A 20,997-nucleotide genomic window follows, 5' to 3' on the forward strand; every position below is an offset into this window, starting at 1 on the left:
CCTTTCCTCCCACCCCGCTCTGCAGTCCTCCCTTCCCATCCCCATCCAGAGACATTCGTAAGAACTCCGGGGCCTCCCCAGACGTCCGACCAGGGTCGAGTTCACAGCTGGCTGTCCGAGGCCCAAGGGCGGGGCACTGTCCTGGCTCGGTCACCCTCCCGTCAGTGGCCGAGCGCAGGCCGCCCCCTCAGAGCTCTGGGTGCAGCATGTCCCAGCCCCGGGCGCCCTCCCGGGACTGTGGAGTGCGAGTGCCTGGCACAGAGCAGGGCTCAGGAGCGGGGCGCCCTTCCTGCAGCCTCCTCTCGCCGCCGCTGGCACAGGCAGAGAGGCCGGTGAAGTGGCATTTAAGAGGATGCCCGCTGTCTCCAAGCCCTGCCCGTCCGCCTGCTCCCCAAAGCACCGCCCAGTCAGAGGGGCTTTTCCTTAGCCAGAGACCTTGGCCCTGGTACCAGTGAAGGCACCAGCGGAGCGGGGAGCACTGGGCTCCCCTGCCTCACCGAGAGCCCCGCGTGGCCCCGTTTGTTCACCGAGCAGCACGGCTCCCGGGCGGCAGAATCAGAGGGCACCTGCTCCTCCGCAAGCTCCCGACAATGGGGCTGTGCTCTCCCCGCGGCGGGGCTCCCCACCCCCCGGGCAAGGCTGAGGCACAGATCCCCGAGCACAGCTTTCCTCCGGCCTGTGCTCATTGGCCAGCCTTCCCCCACGGGCCAGGCCTCGCCGCCTGGGGAACCCCCGGACAGCTCTCACTCCTGGCACTTGCCTACAGCTGCCCTCCCTGCCTGGGACTGTGGAGCCCCAGGGGCTCACTGGGCAGCCCCTCTGGACCACACAGCTCACCCCTGAAGGGGCAGGCCACAAGCCAGGGCCTCTGGGCCGGAGCCGCCCCCCAGCCACGTCCTGTAGTGCTCCGTCCATCCCTTGGCATGTAAACGCGGGCCGTGTGCTCCCAGTGCTGTCGGAGACCCCGGGACACGGCACCGCTCCGGACAGACACGGCCTCCATCCCCAAGGCTCTGCATTCTCTGGGAGACGCCAGGTAGGCCCCAGGTAGGAACAGCGCCGGGCGGGGGGCGGGGCAGTGTGATGGAGCGGCTCGTCTGCTGCTTCAGGGGGACGGTCAGGGAGGGGAGCATCTCTGAGGAGGGGGCCGTGGGCTGTGGTGGGAAGAGGAGGGAGCAGCTGTGCCGAGACCAGGAAGAACATTCCAGCCAGAGGGACAGCAAGGGAAGAACATTCCTCGATGGGAGCCAGCTAGCTCTGGTCAGAGGACAGCGGGGACGCTGCCGTGCCGTCCTCCAGCGAGGAAGGTGGCGGCCAGCGGGCCCGCGGGGGCACAGTTCGCCTGGGCATCGTCGGCTGCACGGGGCGCTCAGGCTGCATTCGAAGCGAGTGAGGAGGCCTGTGGAGGCCCTGAGTGGGGCCTGGCACAGCTGGTTGGCACGGAGAGGTCGCTGTGAGGGGCGCAGGACGAGGGCAGAAGCTGGGGGGCCAGTGGGGAGGTCACTGCAATAATCCCGGCTGGGGGGGCGGCGGGGCCCAGCCACCCCAGGGGTGGCGGTGAGCTGTCATCCTGCCCTGGTTTGGTGGCAGGCCTGGCTACCGGGCCGCAGAGCCTGCTAAGGGGTGAGGCGTGGGGAGGGAGGCAGAGAGGGACCTGGGGCGGCTTCCAGGTGTCTGGGCTGAAGCAGCTGCAGGTTGTGCTGCGGTTGGCTGAGACGGGAAAGGCTGAGGGCAGGCCCAGGCTTCGCCCAGCCCCGCATGCACCACGTGAGGGAGGCATGCCCTGCCCGTCGGACATCTGCGTGCAGGTGCCAGTCAGCCGCTGGCGTCTGAGTCTGGAGCAGGTGGAGCCGGCAGGCCTGGGTTTGGGCGGCACTGGCAAGTGGGCAGGACATCTCCTGGGACCAGAGCCCAGCAGGAGCCCAGGCCTTGCCAGCCTGGCGCCCGCAGGCTGCCCGAGGCTGCCGTAAAGGGCCTGGGGCCCACAGGGCAGGCTCCTGTCCGCCGTGTGTCTGGCAAAGTACAAGGGGCCCTCACAACTCAGCAGCAGAAAGACTAAGCGCTCAGTCTTAGAGTGGGCAAAGGGTTTGAGTAGACATTTCTTCCAAGAAGATACGTGAATGGGCAATGAGCGCAGGAAGAATGCCCGGCATCATTAGCCGGAGAAACGCAAATCAAAACCATATGACACACCCCTTCACACCCACTAGGACGGTTATAATTTTTTTAAATCACAAACAGTAGGAAACAATGAACGTTGGAGAGGGTGTGGAGAAATTGGAAACTGTATTTTGCTAGTGGGACAGCAGAAAGGCCACTGTGGAAGCAGTGGGACAGGCCCTCTGAAAGTTAAGTGCAGGGTGACCGTGAGACCCAACAGCGCCGCCCCTCGGCACATCCCCCAGAGAACGGAAACGCGGCCACACAGACCCTGGCGCGGGAACACTCAGAGCAGCATCGTCACGGTGGCCGGAGAGGGGATGAGCTGCGCCGGGGCACGCAGGGGAGGGGTGTTCTGGCACGCAAAGCGACGAGGTGCTGTCATGTGGTCCCTCGTGGGTGGGCCTGGAAACGTCGGGCGACGTGAGAGAAACCAGACGGAAACAGCCATGTACAGTGTGGTTCCACATTTTACGTGCCACGTCCAGAGCAGGCAGAGCCACGGAGGTCGGATGTGGACTGAGTTGTCAGGGACTCGGGGCGGGGGACTGGGCCTGACGATGGGTTCAGGGATGCTTTCTGGGGCAACAGAGGTGCTCTGAACCAGAGCGTGGTGGTGGTCTCACACGTGCTGAAAACCACAGGAGTGTACCTGCTAACGGGGTGCGTTCTCTTTAAGTAAATCGTGTCTCAACAAGACGAAGTGGCGGGAGAAATGGAAGAGGTGGCATGCGCAGAGCATGCGAGGGTCGGGCTTGTCCCCCACACACGGCCCTGGGTCCAGTTCTGGGCCAACGTGGAGCACCTGATGGGCTGGGGCCCCCAGAGAAGGGGGCGCCGGCGGGGAGCAGGCCAGAGCCTGCACCAGGAGGGAGAGGTGCCAGGAGCTCAGGCCACTGTGCTGGACGCCGCCAGGCCAAGGCCAGGCTGAGCGTCCCCTCCCAAGCGGCTCGAGACCACGTCTCCCCTGGCACCCTCCCACCTGGGGCCCCTGAGGCGTCGCGGTGGCCTTGGCACCCGGGACTGACGAACGCTCACCGGTGGCGTGTGCGTGCCAGGCTGTGCACTGAGTGCTCTCCCTTGGCATTTCCTGTGGTTCCCACGACAACTCCAGGTGCTGTCGTCCCCGGCATGTAGAGGAGGAAACCAAGGCCCGAAGTGGCTAAGCAGCCTGCCCAAGTCACACAGCAAGTTGCTACTCATTGCATCTCGTACCCCAACAGCTGTGGCTCGAGGGGTAGGCGGTGGTCACAGGGCGGCCTCACGCAGATTACCGTCAGGAGGAGCAGTCAGCAGCCGGAGTCAGACAGTGAGTTTTTGGTCCTTAGAGATGTCCGGTGCTGCCCAGACGCCACTGGGGAAGCGAGCGCCAGGCAGCAGCTGAGACTAGAGGTGGGGCCCCGGTGAGGGATGAGGTGACCAGACCCTGAAGGCAGGTAGACCTGGCTGGTGTGGCTCAGTGGATTGAGCACTGGCTTGAGAACCAAAGGGTCGCTGGTTCAATTCCCAGTCAGGGTGTATCCCTGGGCTGTGGGCCAGGTCAGGCCCCCAGTGGGGGTGCACAAGAGGTAACACGCATTAATGTTTCTCCCCCTCTTTCCTTCTCTTCCTCTCTTTCTGAAAATAAATAGATGAAATATTTTTAAAAAACAAAACACAGTGTTGAAGGCAGGCAGGCTTCAACAGAGCGCGGGCCTCCGCAGGGCTGGCTCCTTCGGCGTGGACGGGAGCAGTGGGCACGCCCGTCAGGAAGGCCGGCCCACCGCTCATGCACCTCGGCCCAGCCTGGAGCCTGGACTCCCGCCCGGCCCGAGGGGCGAAGTGTCAGGTCAGGGCTGCCTCGAGAGACCCTGTGTCTTCCACACACAGCCGACCTGCCGGGGAGCCAGGTGCCCCAGGGAAGGCCCGGCTGCGGACCAGGCCGGGAAGTGGACGGGTCCCGGGAGACCGTGGACACACCTCCCGCCTGCCTGCGCCGGCACCTCCGACAGCACAGGGCGCGGCCGGGGTCTGGCAGCGCCTGGGCCCCGCGCTCTAAGGCCCATGTGCACTTTCCCCAAAACCTAACCCATCTGGTTCTCGTTTATTTACACTTAACTCATCAAATGCAATTTTGCAAGAGCCGCTCAATAGCCAAGAGGCTTTTCTGCCTAAGCCTCTCTTCTGAAAGGAGCTGGGGAGGGCTGGGGCCTGGGCCCTCAGGGGCCAGGAGGCAGCTCGCAGGGGCGGAGGTTGGGTCTGTTCCTCAGATGGCCCGGCGCCTCCGCCTCTGCTCCCCGGCCAGCGGGCGGGGGAGCTGCGATCCAGAGCCCGGCGCGGGGCCTGACACACAGTAGGCTCTTGGTAGCCGGGAAAACACAGGCAAGGCCCAAACAGAACACAGCGTCTCTGTTTCAAATCACGGAAGGTCCCCGGGAAACACAAAGCAGCCACAGCTGGGTCCAGGAGTAATTTTTAGCTATTATAAATAACTGCAAGCCTGGATTCCTAGTCCACAGTAGGACCCACAGCCAGCTATTAATGAAAACAAACAGCAGCACCTTGGGCCAGAAAGCAGCTCTCACGGGCAAACCGCAGGCCCGCCTGCAGAGGCCTCGGAGGCGGACCAGCCTGCAGCCCAGCCTACAGCCCTCGGTGTCGGCTCCGAGCCCTTGTTGTGGGAGAACGGCGTCTCCCTCGCTGCACAGGACACATCGCAGACAGCCCTTCAGTGGCAGCAGAGGCGGGGCCACAGCATCCAGTCCTGTGCTTGCACAGGGCACTGCCACGGGCGCCGGGGAGCCCTGACCCCGGACGGCCCAGGCACCGCCGTCCTGTGCTGGTGGGAGTCGTCACCAGCCCCTGGGCTCGGGAGGGAGAGGCAGGGAGCCGAGACCCAGGAGAAGCCCGGACTGTGCTGCAGGGAGCGGCCTCAGCCGAGCAGGGTGGTACAGCGGAGGCGGGGGTGAAGCAGATGGGTCAGGTGGGGAGGAAAGCCCGATAGCCTTGGTGACGCCTGGGTACAGGAAGGACCGAGGGAGGGGGCTTCGCAGACAAGACGGTCGCAGGCCTGGGGGGGCAGACCAGAGCTGGAACAAGGCCCCTCATCTGTCCTGTTTGGCTCCCTAGTCTCCCTCCTTCCCCGCTCCCTGCTCCCGGCGCCCCTCAGCAGCGGCCCAACGAATGCATGCTCCCTGGGCACTGGGCACCGGGCCTCGGGCTGGGCAGCAGCCTGCCCTCTGCTTTCACCGCAGGCCGCACTGCAGTGACCTGTCTCCGAGGGCATTTCCCAGCCCCGCCAGCCAAGGGCCCCGAGTCAGGGACCAGGCACAGCTCAGCGTCCTCTCCCTTCCCCGCACTCCTGCCTGTCACCCCCACCCCTCACCATCAGTCCTGGGGGCACCGAGGTGCGCCTGTGGCTTAATGGAGGGAGCATGTTCGCCCAGGGGAGCTGCAGGCAGGGTCCTTCCAGAGGGTGTCCTGGCTGGTGCAGGCAGTCCATGCAGAGCCCCACACAGGACCCTTACAGAACCGGGGGCTTTGGGGCTCTCTTCTCCATGCTGTGCCCTTCAGTTCTTTTGTTGCCAATTAAAAAGGGTTTCCCAAGAGGAGCCTCCTAGGGTCTGGCCCAGAACCCAGGGGGCCTCCTCTCCGCTTTGTAGCTAAGTCCCTGCACTGAGGAGCTCCCTGCCTTCTGGGAACAGTCAGCTGTGGCCATAAATAAAGATAAAGGACCTTGAGCTGCCAGCAGGATTCAGAGCAGAGCACTTGCCTCACCCCACCGAGCCTGCGCAGGGGTCAGGGACCATGGATTGGAAACAGGCTTGCGCAGGGCCTCACTGCACACAGTGGCGGGCTGCAGAGAGCCCCGACGGAGCCCCCTCTGTTGTCCCCAGAAGGAGCCAGGACAGTGCTTTGCTCAAGGGGACTGGCCTTGCATGGTAGTGAGCGCCCTGTCACTTCTGTGTGCAAGCACAGGTGTGCACTGCAGTTCCCCTGCCGACCCCTGAGCACCCACGCAGTGGGACCCGCTCCGTGGGAACGTGCGGGGATGTAGAGGAGACTCGGCTCTGTCCTCAGCCCAGAGCGGAGACGGGGCGGCCGAGCCTGAGGTCCGGGGCCGAGGCGGGAAGCCGAGAGCAAAGGTACCTCTGGTCTGACAGCCAGAGGCGGCGGGCGACTGCTAGGCGTCTGCTGGGCATCTGCTGGGTGTCTGCTGGGCGTCAGGGTGACTCCAGAGAGGAGGGGGCTTTCACGCAGGACTTTGGAGACGTGGGGGGACGGGGGGGACCAAGGGAAGTTTGCAGCGCAGATGCTCAGGGACCTGCCTCTCTCGGCCACGCAGCCTCGTGCAGAAGTGCAAACCCCAGAAGAACAGAGGGAGGGCTTTGGACCGACTCCCTGGCCTTCATATCCCACTTCAGCCTGTTTTGTCCTCCCTCTCGGCCTCAGTTTTCTCACCTGAGAACCGGAAACCTGAGAACGGCGCCCCAGAGCGGGCTGTCGTGCAGGTTTATTAAGATGGCCCGGGTGTCCGAGCCCGGGGGGCCTGGCCACCGGGAGGTGCACTGGTTGCCAGTGCTGGTGCGTATGATAGGAGGCTGCCGGCTCCGCCCAGCCAGCCTCGGCGCCCATCTCTGGGGGTGTGGCGGTGGGGTGGGATTCCCACACGGGGCGCATCCCTGTGTGGACCCGTCTGCACGGGCGAGAAGGCAGAGAGCTGCATGGGGCTTCCTGAGGACGCAGTCTGCCGTTCCTCCCGGGGACAAGGCCAGCCAAGAACTCAGGTCGCCCAACTCCCAGGGGCGGGCTCCTCCTTGCCCCGGGGCACCTGTCGTAACAGACTGGGCCGAGTCCTGGGGCCCCAGGAACAGAGTGTGCCAGGCTTGCCCCTCGGGAGGGCCGAGAAGCTGAGCATTTCCCACAATCCCGTGTGGGGCCTGGGCAGACCTCTAGGTTAGCTCGGTCTGTCCTAGGCCAGTGGGCCACCGTCTCACTGCCCCAGTGGGTCACTCGGCAGACCTCACCGTGGGACCTTTTGGGGGGCAGGGGACACGGGGGCAAGAGGTGGGCCTCAGGCCCTTAATCCAGCCCCCAGAGGAGTTGGTAAGGTCCACGGGCTACACATCTGGTCTCTGTGACCTTGATCTCCTGTTCAACGTGTGGGGGAAGCCTGTGTTTGGGCCACAGTGGGAAGTGGGTACAGAGGGGCACCCCATCTTCCCTCCTGCTGATCTTGGGGCTCAATTATTTGGGAGTGGGCAAGGGAACTGTTCACAGGCCTCACCTTGGTCTCACGTCACTCATCAGTGCTGGCGGGTCCCCACCCCCCACCCGTGGAAGTGCCCTGCTCCAGGCCCTGCCACTCTGCCAGCCGCTGCAGGCCCACGGATGCGTCGTGTCGGCTGTCTGTCGGTGCCTGGTCTCCAGGGAGGGGCGGAGATGGGTCAGACCAGACAAACCGCACGAGGGAAGCCACTTGTGGTGGCGGCGAAGTGGCATTTCCACACCACGAGTCCAGCGTTTGAGCGCCTGTGTCTGTTGTGTCTGCCAGTGGAGCCTTTACTGGGGTTGGGAGAACTGAGGTGCAGAACAAAGATGCTGGGAACTGTGGGAAGAGGGGCAGAGAGTGTGACTCGAAGGGAGTCTGGACCGGGGACCCGCGCCCCTGTCTCAGTGTGCGTGTGTGCCAGCGCAGGGGCACCGCGCCTCCGTGGGGCTTCCCGGGCCAGAGGCGGGACCCTCCGAGGTGCGCCGGCGTGTTTGTGTGTTACTAGTGGCGCGTGGCCCAAGCCTCGCATCTGCACCATAGGCTCAGCATAGCAGGGCGGGAAGCGTGGGCTCAGGAGCTGGACCACACAGGCCCGGGCCCCACCCTCCCTCCGAGCAGCGGTGTGACTCGCGCCGTCAGCCCGGGGCCTCGTCTGCGCAGTGCTGCAGTGCTGCAGGGCGTCGTTGGTCGCCGCGAGGGTCCAGTGAGGCGACGTGCGTGGGGCCGTGTTCCTGGCACGTGAGGAGCACTGAAGGAGTGTTGGCTTCGTGTGGTTGTCGATGGGGTGAACGAGACACGGAGTCTGGCCCAGAGCTGCTTGTGGCAGGGCACAGACCCAGAGGTGAACGCCACGGGGCATGGGCGGGAGGTGCCCCCAGCACAGGCCACACTGGCACCCGGCCTTTAGGGGTGGTCAGTTAGACTTTGCCGAGCACAGAAGGGTTTTCAGAGTAACCCCTCCCTGTCCTTCCCAGCCCCCACTCTCAGGCCCCGCCCCCTAACAAGAGCCACCTTCACCACGCTGGCTGTGCCTGGTGGCTTTTAGAGTTCAGGGCTCGGCCTCCCCCGGCTGCCACACGGCTGACATTTGAGCTGCCGGAGAACAATGCCCTGCCTCGCAGCCGGCCTCAAAGGCGGCCGCGGGGTCTCCTGCCGGGGGAGCTGGCCTGTGCGCCCGAAGCCCGAGGAGGCCCCGGCTGACACCGCGGGGGGGCGCAGGCCTCTCCAGCCAGTGCAGGCCGCGCTGCCGGAGGCTCCGTCCCCCGTGTCCTTTTCGTCCCGGGGGGGACAGAGGCCCATGGCTAAGAGACCTGTGTGTAAAGCTCAGGGCCACAGCCAGTGGGTGTGCGCGTGTGTGCGCATGAGAGTGCGTGTGTGTACGTGTGTGCATGCGTGTTGGGGGTTGGGGTGCTGGCTGGCAGCAGCCAGTAGCTCGTATTGCCGCTGTGGTTTCATATATTTGCCTATTAAAATGACAATACAGACACGGCACATTAAGGTTTAAGAAGCCCTCCTTTCATTAAACAAACTGACAGTGTAGGGGGTTACGACTCTGGTAATTGAAACATGCTGTTCTGTGCGAGACCAGAACTCCATAAAGACTCCTTTCAGCCAAGAGCCCCCGTCGTGCCAGCGGCCTCTGGTCAGAAGCGAGTGCCGCCCTGTGGCCCGCCTCTCCCGGGGAGTGGGGAAGACCGCTTGGCAGCCTTCCGCGCAGTCTCGGCGGCCAGGGCTCGGGGCCCTTCCAAGCCTCCCTGTGCTCTGGGCTTTGGAAGTCGGTTTGCAAGGCCGAAAGCCTGGGCAGTGGGGGTCAGCAGGCTGCCTCGTCCTCCTGCCTCGTCCTGGCCGCCAGGTCTCGTGGGGCTGGCCGCACGTCTGAGATGCGACTGAGGGGGGCGGTGGGGCCTAGGTGGCGAGGCTCTGTGCGTGGGGAGACAGCGAGGGCTGCAGTCTGCTGGGGAAGGGGGCGGGGCTTTTAGGGAGAGCCCAGGTTTGGGACCCAGACCAGCTTTGAACCCTGCCTCCGTGGGACCTTGGGCAGGTGGCTGTGCCTCTCTGTGCCTCAGTGTGCTTGTCTGTTCAATGGGCCAGCCCTGGGTCTGATCAACAGGGGAGCCGTGAGGGCCAGAGGAGTTGATGCAGGGGCAACAGCAGGCACACAGGGGAGTCAGGGTCAGCTAGTGTGACCGCCAGTGTGACCGTCTGCCTCTGTGGAGTGACCCTGCAGGGTCTGCTGTGGAGCGTGTCTGCCACCGTGGGGCACAGCAGCAGCACCCCTGCAGACAGACACTGCTGGGGGTAGCTCGGGGAGCCCCTCCCGCAGACTGGGGGAACTGTCACCTCCTCCTCGCGCCAGCCCCAGGCGTGACCCCGCCCTCCCTCCCCTCTGCAGACGTGGACGAGTGCCAGGACAACAACGGGGGCTGCCAGCAGGTCTGCGTCAACGCCATGGGCAGCTACGAGTGCCAGTGCCACAGCGGCTTCTTCCTCAGTGACAACCAGCACACCTGCATCCACCGCTCCAACGGTGAGTCCCACCCTCGCCGGCCGGCACGCCCCGCAGCGGGCCCGGGAACCTTCTGGGGGCGGCCCGCATGGCTGACTCCGCTCGGAGCCCCTCCCAGCACCTCCCCTCCACCTGCTCATCGGGGCTGTCGGTGCTTCGGGTGTTTTCACCTGGAGACGAGGTGGGGCCACGCATGGGCGGATGTGACCGGAGAAGCTGTGTCACGTTCCGGGCTGGAGGCTGGCCGTGGCCGGGAAGAGTGGGGCCCCCTTCCCCACGGCTCTCTTCCCCACGCGGGCTGGAGGCCTGACCGGGCGAGTGGCCGTTTCTCAGTCTCTGTGCACCCGGCAGCACCGAGGACTGTCTGCTGTGTGTTCACCCGGCCACCAGCTGGGGGGCACTTGTCGTGGCTGGGAGCCGGCCACCCCGGAGGCCAGCCAGGCTGCACAGGAGCCAGCCGAGCCCCGAGGGTGAAGGCCCTGGTGTCAGGGCGGTGTTGGCCAGAGTCTGGGCCCGGAGCAGCAGGGCCGTGAGGCAGGACGGGGTGGCCAGGAGCGGGGCCTGCATGCCTCGAGGAGAGGGCCTTCCCGGCCGAGGGAGCAGCACTTGAGAAGCAGGCGCCTGTGGGCGTGAGACAATGGCGAGGCCCAGGGCGGCCGGGTGGGCTGAGGGCAGGCGGGGGCCAGCGTGCCTGGGGCCTGGCCGTGCTGTGGTCCAGGGCAGGGAGGTGGAAGGAAGACAGGACAGCCCCGAGGCGGGGCCTGGAGGAACCCGGCAGACTCCCGTACGGGCCCAGAGCCTCAGCTTCCGCGCACAGCGTGGGGACGTGGCGCTGCCCCTGCGGGGCCTTGGGAGGGCAGAGCGAGGCCCCGGCGGCAGAGAGCCCAGCGGACATCAGAGCCGACAGAGGCCGCAAGGCGACAGCTGGGCGCCTGGGCCTGGTTCTTACATGAAAGCAGATCTCAGGGAAGAAAATACAGTCAAAAAGTGTAAAACCCAGGGTAGTGAGTCAGAACTACTGTACCGGGCGCCGTAGCATCCCCAGTGTCTGTTTCGGCAGTTTCCTGGAAGACAGGACAGCCCCGGTGCTCCCCGGCCGCGCCGTGTCCCCGGAAGGACGTGGAGGCCGGGCCCCGGCTGCCCGGGCCGGTGCTCCAGTCTCCCGGCGCAGACTTCCCCAGCAGTCCTGGCAGCGGCTGGGTTTGCCCCTCACGAGACCCCCCCCTCTGTGGGGCTCTGGGGTCAGGCTGCCCCAGATGAGGACCCCGGGCCCAAATCAAGTTTTATAAGAAACAGATTCAGGGAGAAGGGAGTGAGTGTTGGTGGGGGAGGGGCGCTCGGCTTCCATCGAGGAGGGGTTTATAGGGCAGCTGCTCCTAGCAGGCTATAAAGTCCCCTTCTCAGCGAGGTGGTGTGTGCGCCGTCCCTTTGAAGAGTGGCCTTCCCACGGCAGGACTCCAGGTGAAGCGCGGGCGGGCGCAGCATGGACAGCTGGCACCGCACACTGGCGGCCGCGTCTGGTCTGTAGCAGGTCCCGGTTGGACCTGTGCGCATCCCCGAGCTGGAGTTGCTACTGAGCAGACCTCGGCGTCGGGGTGGGGGGGGGGGCGGGGGAGCGATGAGGTGGGAACAGCCACGGTGGCACTCGCTCTGAGCAGGGCCCCGGGCCACGCCGTGGAGGACTGGCGGAGTGAGGACCCCAGCCCAGGCTGCTGGCTGAGATGTGACCAGGTGGTGAGGAAAGAAACGGGGAGGGGACATGGACAGAGAAAGGTGGGCGTGGAAGGCCTCTTTGAGGAAGGCACGCACGAGCTGGAACGGAGCGAGGGGCCAGGGCAGCTGTGGGTGGGGCTGGGGGCACATGCCAGGCCGGGCGGGTGCAGAGGCCCTGCGGTGGGAAGCGGACCGGGCTGGAGCAGAAACAGGACGAGTGGAGGGACGGTGGAGCTCGGGGAGAGGAGCCCAGGATGGGGGAGCTGGGCAGGGCCAGGTCCCGTGAGGTCGCAGGACCACGGCGGGGGTGGGGGTGCTGAAGAGCACAGCCCTGGGAAGCTGGTGGGGCAGAGGCGGGCAGAGGGGAGAAGGGAGGACTGCTGGGGAACCTGGCGCTCCTGGGCCTGGGCGTTGAGCCCACGGGCCTCCCCAACCCAGAGGCCCAGGGTGACCAGGCCCAGCTTTTTACCTGAAACCAGGAATCAAGATTTAACCAGAATACAGGTTTGGGGCCTCAACCCCAAACCATGTGAACTGGCATTCTGATTAAGGAAGCCTCTTTCCTCATGAGAATGTGTGAATGTCGTAATTTTTAAACCTAGCAATGAATCCATCTAAAAACAGCAGACTTCTTGGGCGCCTCAGCAAGGACAAGTGGCAGCATTTCCAGGGCTCCCAGAGGCCACATAGGAAGTCTGAGGCGGACAGGTCAAGTGCATGGGATGCGGGCTGACTGCTCCTTAATGCCTGTGGGCGGAGCCAGGGCCCAGCGGACTGGACAGGCTGCCTCTCCCTGGAGCCTCCGTCAGCCGTGACAAGTGCCCGCAACTGTGTGTCTGGCACAGTGATGGCCGTTAGCGCCCCAGGTCAGGGCGAGTCCCGGCTGCTAAGCCCCAGCTGGTTTTGCACCTAAGTGGCTTCTGACCCCCCCCCCCCCACTTCTGGGAGGGCTGGTGAGCCCAGAGCCACTTGGCAATTCGATCCCTCATGTTACCCGACTCTTCCTCATGCCTGCCAGCTCTCGGGAGCCCCCCCTGGGCGAGGGGAGAGGCACATGGGCCGGTTTTGATTAGAGGTGGCCGGATGTGCGGTGGGGCCGGCCAGGGTCAGCCCGGGCCAGTGGCCGGGCAGTGAGGCCGGGGAACTCAGCCCCTCAGAGCGGCCCCGCTCCCACGGCGCCAGCCCAAACCGTGGCTCAGAGCACGGGGGTCCGGCCAGGCTGGGGTGGGGACTGAGATCCTTGGCGGCCGTCCGTCTCCACTGGCCGCGTGGCCGCTGCAGCCACCCTGCCTCCCTGGGGCTCCTTGCCGCCTAGGCGGGTGCGGGGTCCGTTCTGGGGAACGCGGTGCAGTGGTCCAGAGCGGGGGCTGCTGCTTTAGAACTCAGGCGTGGTGTGGGGACGTGGGCCGTCCCTCTGGCCCAGCGCTGGGGAGGTGAGACCCTGAGCTCTTGGCACCCGTGGCTCGAGGCTTCCAGGTGCTGGTTCCGCCCGGGCACAGCTGCACGTGCCTCCTGCTCGGCCTTGACGCAGCGAGCCGCGACGGCCCCCTTCGGCCTCAAGCCTGGGGCGCCCAGCCCAGCCTCCACGGCCCCTCGTCGTGGTCATGTGCCGGGGCCTCTCCGTCCCGGGGGTGCGGGCCAGCTCCCTCAGGTTTCCTCCCCCAGGTTCCCTCCCCCTCACATGCCTGCCCTTTCATTTCAACTCACATCTGTGCGCTCCGGCACGGCGTGGCTCTGCGTGGCTCTGTGTGGCATGGTGTGGAGTGCGTGGTGGCTGGCGTGGGGCTCAGCCAGCAGCCTGTTCCGGTCGGAGGGCAGCTGGTCCTGCCTGGCTGCTGGAAGCCTGGGGGCAGTCCGGAAGGCTCCGAGAAGCCCCTGAGAGCGGGCGGCCTCTGAGGTGGCCAACTGGTGGAGTGTGGGCGGGCAGTCGGTGGGCAGAGGGACCAGCGTGGCCTGGGGTTTTAGAGGGACTAGGTGGCAGTGGGCGGTGTGGTGGGGAGGAGAGGGCAGGACACTGGCCAGTCCGTCTGGAAGCAGACGTTGGTGGAAAGCGACGGACTGAAGGCAGCTAACCTTGAAAACCAACATGGAGTGGGGCTCTGAACCCCAAGAGGCAGGGGCCACGGGCAGGGGGCAGTGACCGCCCTGTGGAGCCCCCTTGTCCATTCTGGGCCTGTCTGGGATGGGGTCTAGAGCACGGCGGGCCCTCACCCCCACTGCCCCCCAGCACCATCTGACTGAGGGGTGATTCCGCGGCTGCCCCAGGGCCATGGAGCCTGGCAGGGTGGGTGCCGGCGTTTGCCCACACCAGGCCTTCTCTGTACGCTGTGTGGCCTTGCTGGAGGGGAAGGGGGACTCGAGTGTGAGCCCCTCCCCCATGCCTGATTCTTGCCTCCCACCCCAGTCTGGACTCTCAGGCCCCCCGTGCCCTCCCTGCCCTCCCGGGCCCATGCAGCCGCCCTTCTCCACCGGGGCCTCCACCGCTGGCTTCAGGTGCCAGCCAGCCGGCCTCTCAGCTCTTGGCCGGGCTTCTCCGACCCCCAAAACTTCCGCCTTGTCCCAGCTGCTCAGTGGGGTCAGTGTGGAGCAGCCTTTCCTGTCCGCCGGAGAGAGGGCCTCCTGGAGCCTGAGCCCAGACCCGGAGCCGGTGGCACTGAGGGGCGGGAAACTGGTTCGCAGGAGCTTGGACTTGGCTGTGAGAGTGACGGCGCCCGCTCCATCCTGGAGATGGGCACGGTCCGCACTTTGGGAACTCCCCACCTGCCTGGGGCTGGACAGGGACATGAAGCGACTTGCTGGGAGGTGGCACTGGCCGCCCTGGAGGTCGGACCCCCACGGGGACAGTGTGGATGCAGAGGAGGGCGGCTGGGGGGGTGAGAGGCAGGACCTTCGGCAGAGGTTCACGCTCCGGGGAGGCCTGTCCCCGGGTCCCACAGGTGTGGGATGTTTCGGCGGTGGCCGGCTCTGGAGCAGGTGGGGCCGGGTCCCCTCCAGAGCACGCGGCCCTGGAGGGAGCCTGGGAACTCCGGGCAGGACGAGCCCACCTCTCCTTTCGGTGGGGTGCAAGGGTGGGGGCTGCCCAGAGGCCTTGCTCAGGGCCCTGACACGCAGGTGTCCGGAGACAGCCTGTGCGAAGTCCGGGTGCCCGCCTCCCTCCCGGTCCACCGGCCCAGGCCGGCCCAGGCCGGCCCCAGCCCGGGGCCCGTGCGGAGTGCCGGGAGCCGACTGGCGTGAGGAGGGGCCTGGGTGTCTGGGGCTCCTCGGGGGCCAGCGGCTCGAGACACTTGAGTGGCGTGTCTGGTCCCCCTGTGCGTGCCCTGAGGGCTTGGGGACAGCAGCGTTCTGCCATCGGCCCTGCTCTTCAGTGACTGTGTGACCAGGCTCTGGGAGGGCGCTGCGCTCCTCCATTACTCGCCATTCTTGGTGGGCAGGGCAGCGCCCAGAAGCCCCGCCTCTGTGCCAAAGCACGCCCTCCTGGCACCCGCAGACTGCAGGGGAGGCAGGCGGGGAGACGGTGTGCGGAGGGTCGGGCAGCAGGGTCACGGGGCCGCAGGAGTCGGGGGCGCATGCCTGCCCGCCCGCTCAACCCGCAGAGAAGGCGGCACGCTGCTGAGGGTGGGCTCCGGAGCAGCGTCTCCCCACCCAGCCCCGGCTCCTAGTGGGTGGGGTGGAGGCCCCGTTGGCACACCGCTGGGGTCGTCAGCAGCAAGAGGCCCTGCCCTTGGCACCGGAGCCCACCGCTCAGAGCCCACCCCACCTCAGGACCGGCTGGGAGCTCTTTGGCCAAGGTCACTGGGGGGTTTTCAGACACAGACCCCTGGGGCAGGGGCAGGGCAGAGAGCCAGGGGTTCCCTCCGCAGGAGCTGCCTCGGGGGCCAGCTGCCTTGTCTGCCCTCCCCCAGCCCTGGTCCTGGGCTATTCCCCCACACTCCTCCAGGCTGGCCCTGGGCCTCCCTCTAGACCTGGTCTTCCCTTCAGCTGCTCCTGCGCTCACTCGCCCTGCGCAGGCTGGCGGTGCCTGGCCCCCCCCCCGCCCCCACTCCTGCACACCTCGCAGGGTATTACACTCCCGCTCACCTGGGCATTCGAAGCCACCCTGGGAGTTACAAGACCTAGCTGGGCCACAGTGAGGGGCAGTGCTCCACACGGGGGCCAGGTTTCTGACGACAGAGCCAGTTCTAGTCCGGCTCCAAACTGGAAAAAACTAGCCTGTGGCCAGAGACCCACAGTCCCTCCTGAGCTGCCCAGAGACAGTGATTACTGCATGGGGGGTCTGGCCCAGGCCTTGACCTGGGGCCACAGCATGGCTCTTGCAGGGCCAGGGACATCCGGAGCTTTCCATCATCGGCTGTGGGGTCTGGAGCCTCTGTGGGTGTATATGGCGGGAAACCTTCTGCTTTAAATGAGGTGATCTGGCGTGGCCATGCCCCAGCCTCAGGGCTGCCCTTCTAGCTGCTCCGTGAGGGGGCGGCCAGGCCAGGGCACGGGGTGGACTCGTGGTGCGCAGCTTCCCGACCCCTGCCTGCTGCAGACCAGGTGGGCGGGAGAACAAACAGCTCTCCCATCAGCGGGAGGATCCGTGGGGCGGCTGGAGGCGGCCCGTCCTGGCCCTGTGCAGGCCGGAATGGCCCTGGAGGCGGGGCAATAAATCCAGCCCATTATTTTTTACGAGCCTCCCACCCCATAAACAACTCCTGTGGCTGTTGTTGAGCCAGCCTCATGCCCTTCTCCTGGCCTGGCCCCCAGCCCGCCCAGCCAGGCAGCCTACGGGGACCCCAGTCCTTACTTCACGTGCGAGCAGTTGGGGGTCCCAAATGCCGCAGACCCTCAGGTCCCCAGCACGAACAGTGCGGGGCAGAGAGCGAGCACCAGGCCGAGAGGCAGCTGGCCCAGCCTCCGTTTCTCATCTGTGTAACGGGACACACGCTGGTGTTGAGTGTGGAATTGTTTGTGAGGGTTGCAGTGAGGTGTTGTGTGTACACTGTGTCCCCCTAGTGACACAGTGTCGGCTGCAAGGGGCACTGCCGTGGGCCAAGCATTGTGCCTACACTCTGACACAAGTGACCGGACCCCAGAAACAGCCCTGTGTGGTGCAGCTGCTCCGCTGCCCGCCTTGCAGGCGAGAGAACGGACAGAGGCTGAGAAGCAGAGAGTTGTCCATAGTGAGCCTGCCCGTGGTTCCTCTCCACGCTGCACACCTCGTGCCACAGCCACAGCAAACCCTCGCCTGCCTCTGTCCCTGTGACCCGGGAGCCCTGTCACGTGTGCTAGCTGGGCGTCCCGCCCCGGTCCCCGTCCAGAGAACCCGTCCTCATGCCTCAGAGCCCACACCGCCCTGCCCGCCGCCCCAAGAAGTGCTCTGCCACTCAGGCGGGCTTGTCTGCCTCTCCACACGTCCACGTGGGTCTGAGCGGCTCAGCCCCCTCTCGGGACCCGTGTGCGAGCTCCTGAGGGGGGCACAGGTGTGTTTCTTTCGTCTGACTCGGGACAGGGGGCAGAGGAGACATGCGCGGTGGAAGGGAGAGGGACTGAGTCATCTCCGGAGGGGTGAGTTGTGTGTGGCGTCACTCTCACATCCCTCCTGCCGACGGGCCCGTGCAGCCTGCCCAGGCCCCGGGGCTCGGCCGCAGTCCGGTCGGGCGCCCTGTGCTGGGCTGGCTGGGTCTCGCCCGCAGCCGCATGCAGCCTGCACGTCAGCTGAGGCGTCTCCGGCCCCAGCACCCACAGTCCTCCCACGTTCAGAGACGCTTCCCCCGGTGCACGCCTCCACGTCTCTGCATGAGCCGCCCCTCTTCCGGGACACCTCTCCCCCTGCGGACCTCTGTCCCAGGGCCCCACCCCGGTGCTGATCCAGCGTGCACCCTCACGGCTGGTCACCTGGTGGGGTGACAGCTCTGCAGTCTGTCACAGTTAGAATGGTGGGGACTGAGGGAGTTCCCCAGGGGTTTGTACCTGCCTTTGGCACGTGCTCTTGGGAAAGGGAGAGGTTCTTAGCATTTATCGAGTTCCGACAGTGCACAAGCCTTTGACAGCCTTCCATCCTCACGGGCCGCTGGTCAATAGCAGCTGCCGCCCCCCCCCCCCACTTTGCTCCCAGGAGAGGACAGAGGTGCAGGGCGGGGCAGCAGGCACAGCCAGTGTGGCACAGAGCCTGGGCGGCCACGGTGCTCCTTTGCATGGCCCAGGGCGGGAGCAGGCGGGGGCCAGGGGGGAGGGAGGCACCAGCCTGGGACCAGAGCTGCACCTGTCCTTAGAGACTCTTCTGACAGCGAGACCCAGCGTTCCTGTTGGCCTCTCCTCCCAGGTGCTCTGGGCTTCTGCAGGGCGCGCTCGAGGCCATCTGCGGGCCCCTCCTGTGCCTGGGACTCCTCCCTCCGGTCACCTGTCCGCCTGACAGGAGGGAGAAACAGACTCGTCCCTGGTGACGGGCAGGCCGTGGCCCCCGTGGGTCCTGTGTGAGCTGTTCCCTCATGGCTTCCTCTAGGGTCCCCGTGGGAGGAGGGGTGGAGGCTCCAGATCAAGTACAGGACACCCACCTAAACTGGATTTCAGATAACACGTTCTTTAAGTGTGACCCACGCAACATTTGGGACATGTTTCTACTTGGGAAGTACCTGTTGCTTATCTGAAATCCAGATTTGCCCGTCTGGCATTCCCTGTTTCTATTGCTCTGTCTGGCAGCCCTGGGGAGGAGGGGACGTCTCCGGCTCCCGAGCCCGAGGAGTGAAGCCTCAGGAAGCCTCTGTGGTCCCAGCCGCCAGCCACCCCCCCGGCCTCAGAGGCGCGGCGTGCACATGGTGCCGCCTAGTGACCAGCTGGGGAACTGCAGGGGGCGGGAAGAGGAGGGAAAGTTGGCCCTGGGAAGGGATGGAGGGGCCTGGGTCCAGGGCGAGGTGAGGCTGTGTTGGGACAAGCTCTGCAGAATCAGCCAGTGGGGGTGAGGGGACGGGCCAGTCTTTATGGGGCACTGCCTGTGTCTTGCAGTGGCTGTCAGGGGACCCTGAGCTGCAGCTGTAATGGTCTTCCTCCTCTGCTTCAGCGGAGGAAACTGAGCAGGTTCCAAGGCCACACACCCTGAAGGGCAGGCTGTGTGCGGCCCTGACAGCCGTCAGGCAGGCCCCTCCCTCCCACAGAAGCCACTGTCCGGGGCTCCCGGAGCCAGGGCTAGCCGAGGCCTGAGGGCTGGGAAGCTGGTGTCCATCCTGTCCTCTGAGAAGGCGGACCAGCCCACTCCCTTTGCTCTCCTCTGGGACGCCCTGTGCCTGCCCACCCGGTGAGCAGCCATGGCAATGGCCTTGGTCTCAGCTGAAAACGCACCTATGTGGGTGGAAACCCTGGCTGGCTCTGCTCGTGGCCTCGGCACAGGGCCTGCACACAGTTTCTCGAAGGGGTGAGTGAATGGATGGGCGACAGCCCCTGAACCAGCAGTCCCCCCCGGGCTTCCTCCCGGTGTGACGGATGAATGTGGAGCCGGAGCACCCACATTCGGGAGCCAGGGCAAGGGGAACCCCAAGGTTGTGTGTGGACACTGGGCTGGCTCCCGCGTGCCCAGGGCGAGCCGCTGTGCTCTGGGCTGCAGCCTCCTCAGTGGGAAGGAGCAGTTCCATCAGCTGCTCCTCCCGGTTCCTGCCAGGTCCAGCTTTCTGGGACGCCAGTCCATTCCAGCCGTTGGCTTGTAGACTCAAAGCCATTCAGGGGGCACGCCCTTGTCCATAAGCAGCGTACTTATGGGCCGGTCCCCCACAGGTGTTTGTCGGCCGCCCATGGGGGGCTCCACCAAGGCCCGGCCCCTGCGAGGGCAGAGGAAGATGGGGGGCCGGTCCCGTGGAAAGCCTGGGGTAAAGGAGACCCTGCCTGATGCTGTGAAGGAATCAGCACGGAGGCCAGTGAGCAAATGGACATGGAAGGTGTCGGGAGTCAGACCACACAAGGGCCGGGCTTTCGGGGCTGGACCGGCTGAGCAGCAAGTGCTGAGTGGGCGGAGCACACACTCCGAAGGACGGGTCATCCTGGGGCCCTGGCAGGTGCCACGGGCTTGAAGGGAGGGCTGGGGGGTCCTGAGGAGAAGACCTCTGGCACAGAGGAGCAGCGCAGAGGCCCCAGGGGCCACTGAGGCAGCCAAGGGAGCACCTGGCCAGGGGCAGGGACCCTTTGGGCCTGCTGTGGAAGTGGCCACGGGGTGGGGGTCACGTCCCTGCTTCATTCACACTAGTTGAGGGACCTCTCTGAGCCTTAGCATTGTCCCCTGTCAGGTGCCGCCTGGCACTCAGTCGTGGAGATGATTGTCGGGGATGTAGGCAGAGAGCCTGGCACAGCTCCTGGCAGCGGAGAGCCCTGGGGGAGTGGGAGCCCACGGTGCTAATCACTCCTGCTTCCCAGGTGGGGCTGTCCCTGCAGAGGCAGCCTGGGGTGGGCAGGGTCTAGTCCGGGGCAGCCAGCTGCTGGCGCCCCAGCCAGGCCTGGCATTGCCCAGGAGGATGAAATTTCAGGGGTGCAGGGTGGAAGGCAGAGCCCCGTTTCTGCTAAAGCCCAGGCCTCCTGACAAGAGGCTGCCAAAGTACCATCTAGGCGCAGGTGCCCTCGGAGCGTAACTCAGGAGTGGAGGCAGATCCGGATGGGGGTGGGGGAGCCGCGGGGCGGCGGGCAGGCAGCGCCGGCAAGGGCGGGGCCCACGGAAGGATGTACCCTCAACCCAGGAGTCAGCCCTGTCCTCGTGCAGAGACCAGACCCAGCCCCGGGCCCACCAGCGGGGCCGGGGTCAGGGAGCACTGCTCAGGCCTTCACTGGGGCTGGGTGCCATGCAGGGCCGGGCGCACAGAGGCGGGTCGGGCTTGGGCCCAGGAGCCCCAGGCGGGCAGGGGGCGCGGCAGACCTGCAGTGACAATGAGCATGGTGGGTGCTGTGAGAAAAGGGATGCATGGAGGCCCGGCCTGGGCCCCCGATCCAGCCTGGGGACTTGCAGGAAGGGTGGAAGCAAGGAGGGTTTCCTGGAAGAGGTGGTGCCCGAACAGAATCTCAGGTAACCGGTCAGAAGCTGCCCTTCAAGGGAGGGAGGCAGCGTGACCCCGGCAGAGGAAAGCACGTGGCCCAGAGGACTTCCAGCCTTATCCTGTGGGCGCTGGGTGGGGCGGGGCCCTGGAGGGCCCTTCAGCAGTGGGAACTCTCAGTCCGCCTGATGCTCTAGACGGTTCCCTCTGCAGCTGGACGAGGGCAGGGCTTCGAGTCAGACAGAACAGTGCTCACGCTTCGGCTCTACCACGTCCCACTCAGGGGGCCGCAGGCAGACCGCGACCTCTCCGAACTGCGCTGCGGAGCGAACTGAAGCTGCCCGCCGTGTGCGGTGACCGTGCGAAGGTCTGTGTTCTCT

At 65.8% G+C, this 20,997-nt stretch overlaps 1 protein-coding gene across 4 annotated transcripts in view; it reads left to right on the forward strand.

The window, feature by feature from the left end:
- SCUBE1 (signal peptide, CUB domain and EGF like domain containing 1) overlaps positions 1-20,997 on the forward strand; it is a 110,447-nt gene that overhangs the window by 35,382 nt on the left and 54,068 nt on the right. For all 4 annotated transcript variants that reach the window (XM_045835039.1, XM_045835040.1, XM_045835041.1 and 1 more), the window contains exon 4: positions 9,804-9,938. In XM_045835039.1, coding sequence (XP_045690995.1) covers positions 9,804-9,938 — 135 coding nt within the window. The remainder of the gene's footprint in view (positions 1-9,803; positions 9,939-20,997) is intronic.

This window comes from Phyllostomus hastatus, unplaced genomic scaffold (assembly GCF_019186645.2).
Source record: "Phyllostomus hastatus isolate PE091 unplaced genomic scaffold, TTU_PhHast_1.1 phas_contig_198, whole genome shotgun sequence".
In the NCBI taxonomy this organism is placed as follows: Eukaryota; Metazoa; Chordata; class Mammalia; order Chiroptera; family Phyllostomidae; genus Phyllostomus; species Phyllostomus hastatus.